Below are 7,646 nucleotides of genomic sequence, written 5' to 3' on the forward strand. Positions count from 1 at the left end.
TCTGTGGTAAACTGTGCCCAGTAAAGATCTTTCTAAACCGTGCAGTGCCTTGTCTTAAAACAACAAGGCCTCAAATCTCCAGTCACCCTGAGAGATTTTTCTTAATATGCTGACAAAAACATTAAAGTTTAGCACCATTAGTGCCACCAGAGCAGATACCAGGTTTGTTCTTGAGATTTCACTCATTGTTTAACACACAGGAAGCACAGGTCATCCCTCCGATCTTTATGTATGTATGTATGTGTATACACACACACACACACACACACACACACACACGACACCGAGCTGCATGTGAGGTAAACATCCAGGGGTGATTGTAATAATTATAATAATAATTACAGTAAATGGACAGGCGTGCACTGAGATTTTGGACACTTTTCTCTTTCCATGGATGGAAGGTAGATTTATTAAGAAGTATATTTGTCTAGATGATAAAAGATCTTAACACTGTTTTTCTTCCGAACCGACATAATGACTCAGTGATGTGTCCCACAAACAGACTGGATATCAAGACAAATAAACATTTATGATAGAAATTGAAGAAAAAAAGGTTCATGACAATGCAAAAGCTCTGTCAGTTTCTATTTCAGAAAGCTGGAACTAACTTAATTGAGAATATTATTTTCTGATTAGAGAGGTTTGAGATTTTTGCTGAGGATTTTTTCCCCTTCTACTTGTTCTGGAAAACAAATGTGCCAGTAATTAAAATAATTTATCCTCCAACTTTCACGAAGCTGGAAAGTTCATGTACTAAAGCAAAAATAGATTTGTGTCATATCTTTGTTTAGGTTTTTTGCTACAGATTAAAAAGGCAAACATCCATCACGTGAGGTTATTTTCCATATTTTTTTAACCACTTTCACTCAGATTAGTCAAACTTGTCATCTTTATTGTACTGTAGTCAGTTTTTACATTCACATAAAAATTTGAGAAAATGGTCAGTGATTCCTGACAGACATATTTACAGTGTGCAGATTCTTACAATGTAAATACAGCCACAAAGACAAACATCCAAGACTTGTTCTATGATTAAACTCAGCAGCCTGTTCTCACACTGTAGATGCTGTCAGATACGCACAATGTTACGTATGATTCATAGCAAGAGTCGGACCCGTTCAGGACCACCTGGCGTCACGTTTAAAGGCACTCGGGCACTTTTTTTCTCTGCGTATGGATTTCTGTGTGTTTTAGCTCCAAACCTAAATGAGTAGCTAGAAGTAATCAGTGAGTGAACACAAAATTTAAAGTGGAAAATGCTAAACTACCATACGGGAAACAAACCGCACCCCTCCTGGTTTCTCACACTCATCACATCGAACTACATCTTTCATGTATCTTTGTGACGCCGGCGGCTTCTGATAAAACACTGAGATGAGAACGGCTCAAGGCTGCATGCGAATGGCTCCGTCCAGTCTAATGACCTCCCCGTTGATCATGGGATTCTCAACCAGGCATGTGACCAGGTGAGCAAACTCAGCGGGGTCACCGAGGCGCGAGGGGAAGGGCACCTGGCGCGCGAGGAATGAGCGCACCTTCTCTGGAAGACTGGCGAGAAGAGGAGTGGAGAAGAGCCCTGAAGGAAAAAACAGTTTGGTTGATTTTTTGCTTTTTGTGTTAATTTTTGATAAAATAATCAGAAAATCTAATTTCCCCACATAGTTTTCGGTTTAGTTTAAGTTAACTATAACGGGCTGAGTACGAACACTAACCAGGTGCTATGGTGATGACTCTGATGCCCATGGGTGCCAGGTCTCGTGCGATGGGAAGGGTCATCCCAACAATGCCGCCTTTAGAAGCAGAGTAAGCCGCTTGTCCGACCTGAACAATAAATAAATACAAAATCACTAATTTATTTTATCACTCACTTAAAAAATACTATATATAGTATTTTTTTTAACCTTACCTGTCCATCGAAAGCTGCCACGCTGGCGGTGTTAATGATGCAGCCTCGGTGTCCGTCTGGATCGGGTTCGTTCTTCCCCATCTCGCCCGCAGCGAGGCGAATCACATTAAAAGATCCTGCGATGTTCACCTGCAGGTTAAAAAAAATAAATAAATAAAAGCCACACATGATTTTCTAATTACTTCTTCTTCTGTCCGTCCGTCTTACATTGATGACGCGCTGGAAGTCCTCCAGGCTGTGAGGGAGGTCTTTCTTAAAGTTATATGTTTTCACAGCCACAGCAATGCCAGCACAGTTAACCGCCAAGTCCAACTTCCCAAACTTCTCTTTGGCCAGGGAAACAGCTGACCGCACCTCTGCCTCTGATGTCACCTGGAAAACGACGAGGACAAGAAGCCCTCTTGCTCACATCAAGTTATAAAGCATTCCAGCGAATAACAACCCCAGTACAAGAACACGAAATGCACCAAAGATTCTTTATATTTCCTGTTTGCAGGAAAATAGAGGACAAATAAGAATAATTATGGCCAAAATGTACAACATGAATGCACTGGTGCTGGTGCTCAGTATCTGCTGTGTGTGAGCGCCATCTACTGAGCTGAGAGGCTATTACATTCCCAGTGGCACGTGCAGAATCTAGTTAAATGTTTCTCCCACAAAACAAGCTGCTCACTGAGGCAGTAATTATTCATCTTTTATCCACCTACACCCTGTGATGGAAAATTTGTGTTTTGCCTCATCTAACCTTTGTGTACAAAGAAAGAGTGTATGAAGACGGGAAAACAACTGACTGCAAGACTGTAAGCCTCAAGGTCATGACACACTTCATTATCAAGCTGCTGCCTACACAACGGTGAGAATTTTACATCCAACCGCTGAACAGACAAAGACTGTATCCACATGATGGCTATAAAGGAGCTGTTGTAATTTTGCCCTTGTGTCAATGCTGGTGTGAACCGCGTTCATGCTGTATTGATCCCTTTGCAAAGGTTTTCACTTTCTTTCAATAAATCTCAGAAAATCTGTTTGGTTTTGATGCTCAAATTATTTTTCCACAACTCACCCCACTATATATTTATCTGTCTGTCTATCAATCTAACAGTCTCTGGCTCAGGTTTTAGCGGCCTTTATGTCAAAATGTATGTCACATTCATTTTTATGGGGTCAGAAAGGCGTCCTCGATGGTTCTAGGTTTAAGTTGTTGTACTTTTTTTTTTCTTATTAATCCCACACACCCCAAAAATCCACTAAAATAAACCCATTTTAGGAAAAGTCATGAAATATGAGATGATGGTGTTTTAATTCAACAGAGTTACTTGATTTTTAAAATGCCAAGGATGTCAAAATGACAGCTTTTGTGGTTCTAGCGCTAAAGGACAGTCAGTATTCATTTCTCACATGGCTTAAGAAGCATTTTGGTCCATTTTGTTCTATTCGATTCATGTAAACTCTATGCCCCGCACAGCTCACACAGATAGGGGTGTTTATAAATGTGACTTTCTCTGTTAATGTTTCCACTGGGAAAATATGGATTCTCGCGTCGGTGTAATTTTGGACTCACGTCTGCAGGAGCAAAGGCACAGCGGTTTCCCAGACTGGCTGCCACAGCCTGTCCGTCAGAGGAGGGCAGGTCCACGATCACAGCAGACGCTCCGCTCTGCACCAGACGCTCCACGGTGGCCCGCCCCAAACCAGAGGCACCGCCTGTTACCAGGCCGACCATACCCTGCTCAAAACACACATAAAGAGGGACACCCACCGGGACAAGAGGAGGGGGCAGAAGAAAAGGGGAAAGAAAGTCGCAGATAAATAAGAAAGACGAGTGAAAGGACAGATCAGAACATCACTGGGTTCCTTTCGAAAAAACACTGCATGTTTTATCTGTTAAACTTTAATTCTCCAGTTATGGATTATATTAGGTACACTTCATGAAATTGTGATGGAATTTGTTTTTGGTTAGTCAAACATATTTGATGTTAAAGCTGCTTCATTGAATTTAAAATACTTTTAAAATCTTGTCCAGTGTCTTTAAGGTGACTACCAATAAATCCCATTCAATATCTCTCTGCTGTGGTTTTCAATGATCAAAATTCAATAGTAATCAGATCAATACTCCAATAAAGGCCTTTCAGAAATAGTATAATACTGCAACATCCACACTGTATTGAAAGAAAGCTTTAATTGGAAATAATGGCAAGCCACAATTTCACTAAAGATACTGTTGGGGTGGAAAAAAACTGCTAGTTGAACGAACTAGACGAACTTTGGCACCATTTCTTCATAACACTGTACCTTGCACTTTGACCTTCCTGCCGTATGTGCAGCTGCTGCTGTGGAGCATTTTAACCCAAAACAATCTTTACCTACATCTAACCCAGTGGCATTGTTGCTTAAATCTAACAAAACAGTAACTGAAAACATGTTAAAGGAACTAAACCTTTATGGCAGGAACACTGAATATAAAGTAGCCAGTCGCCATAAAGAACATAAATAACATACATAACTTCTGTCTGATCACAGACATTTCATAGGAAATTTAACTGTCATTCAAATGTTATAATTAAAGAAAAAAGAGACATGAATTCAGGTCTTTGCTGCAATAATGTAAACTACTTTCTGTCCTTCATACAGGAGGTATATGGACCATTATTCTACAAATAAACCTCTTTATATGAGAGATGCAGTCAGTGTTTCCTCAGTGTTTGCTGGGATCAGTCATTCGGTGTTTGCAGTCTACATCAGGAGACCCATTACATCAAAATGCCACAGGTTTCCCTGCATATGAACATTTTGTCACCCACCAAAGAGGTTTTTGTTTTCCCCATGAAGAAAATCACAGTGATCACCTGTGATAAATCACTTTTAACAGGATGTTTAACCAGGATTTCATACAGCATATCATAGACTTTTGTGTATCAAATATCCAGAGATGATAAGAAACTACACAGGCTTCCGTGAAGTAAGGTGACACAGACTCATTGTGCTTTTGTTGGCAGACCGTCTCCAGAGAACCAGGAAAAACCTGATTTATAAACTACTGAAAAAAAAAAGTTTTAAACAACTTTTTTAAATTATCTTGTTTCTTTTGATGGTGCAAGTAAACAAAAAGAGGGGGCTGAACACAAATGCGCGCACCTTCATTTAGTCTTCAGACCTCTAACTGAGAACCGGAGGTCAGCTGGGATGGCTGAAGGGGGAGCTATCAGCATGTTTGCTAACCTGCAGGTATGCTAGCCGGGCACTCAGACTTATGGACTATAAAGAGAGCGTGCACGCCGGAAGTACCAGAAAAACTAGCACAAATCGAAACCGATGTAATATGAAAGTCTAACGCGTCACATTTCCTCAGAAGAAAAGAAAACGGCGAGGCAGCGCGGAGATATTTCATATTTTTTCTGCTCCTCACCTTCACACACCGAATATTCGCCATTGTGGACAGGACTCGGCTGACGTCATGCCAAAGATCGTGTATGTATGAGAGAGGCTGTGACGGATGAAGACAAGCTGAGTTTTTTACTAGGGCTGGGTATCGTCACTGATTTCTAGAATCGATTCGATTCTGATTCACAAGGTCCCGATTCGATTCGATTAGAGTCGGGGAAATTTTGCCTCAGACAGCCAGAAATATTATAATTCTGATCATTTATCAGCACATATCCACATTTTTATATCTATAAAAGAACGCTGATACTTGTGAGACTTTATCAGTAGATGCCTTTGTGTCAAAGTAACAGAGCATAAAACAGAAAAACATGAAGGAGATTTTCCTGGCCTGTCTTTTTATAGCAGATAACCTTAAAAATATTCTGCAGTAGAACAAAAAGGGGAAAAAAACGTGACTCAACATATGAAATTACCCAAAGTTACAGAAGTTTTATTAGAGACAAGTGTTTTCCGATTTGTCATAATTTTAAAAAGTTTACAATTCTTCAGTATTGAACAGCAGAAATGAGGCTTCCTTGCCGGAAGTCATTAAAAAAAAAAACAGCGGCCGACAGCGCTGTAGACAACGGTAGAATGGTGGGTAATAAGCAAGCGAGTAATGCAGAAAATTGAGAATTTTAGATAGGAAACTGTTCTTAAAGTACACTGAGAGAGAGAGAGAGAGAGAGAGAGAGCTGTACAGGGAGTGTGGTTTTATCGTGGTGGAGACAAAACAGCAGAAGTAAGAGGGAATTCATGACGATGTTTATGTGAAGCAAAATGTGAAGCTTAAGATCTTCTTTTGCTGCTGGTTCAGTCGAATTTGGTTGGAGAGAGACAAAGCCTACAGCTTCAGAATCTAGCGCAAAAAAAGACGTAAACACAAAGCACGGACCCGAAGCATCAAAATCAGTGTGCTGTCAGCTTTCAGCCCGGACGGCGTGTCCACGTACGTGCTGTCAGGTGAGAAAGCCGACATCTCACTGATTCCGATGCGTCGAGTCCGCACTTTGTGTTTACGTCTTTTTTCGGAATCCGTTTACCTGCTCTCGTTTGCTGTTTTAGCTGTTTGGTGGTTGTTTAAAATAGTTTTGTGAGGTTTAACCTGAGATTCTGGCCTTTCTGGCAAAATACATTTATACTTAAAAATCGATTCAGAATGAATCAATATCACTTTATTAAAGCTAAAATCGATTTTAATCGATTATTGAAACCCACCCCTACTCTTTACTGTTACTTAACTGCTTTAAGGTTTGTGTATCCGAAAGACCCTCAGAGTGAGACCTCTCTTTATTCATCTTTGCTCAGAACCCCGCCCACTAAGTCCTGATCTGACCAATCCGGTCTTTAAGTCTGACATCGTAGGGTCGCTGTCAGACCCTGTAATTCATTATTATTAGGATGTCCTTAAAAACTCCCTGAAAAGCCTTCAGTTAATCCTAAATACTGCAGCACGAGTATTGACAGGGACTAGAAAGAGAGAGCAGATTTCTCCAGTATTGGCTTCCCTTCACTGACTCCCTGTTAAATCCAGAATTGAATTCAAAATCCTGCTCCTCACATACAAGGTCTTGAGTAATCAGTCCCCATCTTATCTTAATGACCTTATAGTACCATATTACCCCATTAGAGCACTTCGCTCTCGTACTGCAGACTTACTTGTTGTTCCTAGAGTATTTAAAAGTGAAATGGGAGGGAGAGCCTTCATTTTGCAGGACCCCTTCTGTGGAAGCACCACTTTAAATTCAGGAGACAGACACTAGCTCTACTTTTAAGATTAGGTTTAAAACTTTCCTTTTTGCTAAAGCATATAGTTAGGGCTGGATCAGGTGACCCTGAATCCTCCCTTAGTTATGCTGCAATAGGCGTAGGCTGCCGGGGATTCCCATGATGCAGAGTGTTTCTTCTTCAGTCACCTTTCTCACTCTCTGTGTGTTAATAGACCTCTCTGCATCGAATCATCCTTGTTATTAATCTCTGGCTCTCATCCACAGCATGTCTTTATCCTGTCTTCCTTCTCTCACCCCAACCGGTCGCGACAGATGGCCCCGCCCCTCCCTGAGCCTGGTTCTGCCGGAGGTTTCTTCCTGTTAAAAGGGAGTTTTTCCTTCCCACTGTCACTAAAGTGTTTGCTCATAGGGGGTTCATATGATTGTTGGGTTTTTCCTCTGTATTGTAGGGTCTACCTTACAATATAAAGTGCCTTGAGGCGACTGCGATTTAGCGCTGTATAATTAACATTGAACTGAAAATTGTTCCTATCCTGTTTCCTTGGGAAAACAAAAACCTGTTTCTCCACTGTGAGAGAGCCGGAAAC

The 7,646-nt window shown here is 40.9% G+C and overlaps 1 protein-coding gene across 1 annotated transcript; it reads right to left on the minus strand.

Annotated features, from left to right (window-relative positions):
* Nucleotides 1-874: 874 nt before the first annotated feature.
* Nucleotides 875-5,403, minus strand: hsd17b10 (hydroxysteroid (17-beta) dehydrogenase 10). The gene is made up of 6 exons (XM_031725730.2): nucleotides 5,313-5,403; nucleotides 3,468-3,632; nucleotides 2,114-2,278; nucleotides 1,907-2,035; nucleotides 1,713-1,821; nucleotides 875-1,576 (listed from the first exon to the last, which is right to left on the minus strand). Exons 1-6 carry the CDS (start codon nucleotides 5,334-5,336, stop codon nucleotides 1,386-1,388), a joined length of 783 nt encoding a protein of 260 aa, XP_031581590.1. The 5' UTR covers nucleotides 5,337-5,403; the 3' UTR covers nucleotides 875-1,385.
* Nucleotides 5,404-7,646: the final 2,243 nt, after the last annotated feature.

The sequence above is a fragment of the Oreochromis aureus genome, linkage group 20 (genome assembly GCF_013358895.1).
Source record: "Oreochromis aureus strain Israel breed Guangdong linkage group 20, ZZ_aureus, whole genome shotgun sequence".
Lineage (NCBI taxonomy): Eukaryota > Metazoa > Chordata > Actinopteri > Cichliformes > Cichlidae > Oreochromis > Oreochromis aureus.

What these genes read in the sequence shown, in the direction of transcription:
- hsd17b10 (XM_031725730.2), bottom strand. Translation starts at nt 5,336, where the DNA reads ATGGCGAATATTCGGTGTGTGAAG. An exon ending in GTGCCTTTGCTCCTGCAGAC is followed by an intron (nt 2,279 to 3,467) that starts GTGAGTCCAAAA and finishes GTCGTTTTCCAG; the next exon opens with GTGACATCAGAGGCAGAGGT. An exon ending in TGGCAGCTTTCGATGGACAG is followed by an intron (nt 1,822 to 1,906) that starts GTAAGGTTAAAA and finishes TTTATTGTTCAG; the next exon opens with GTCGGACAAGCGGCTTACTC.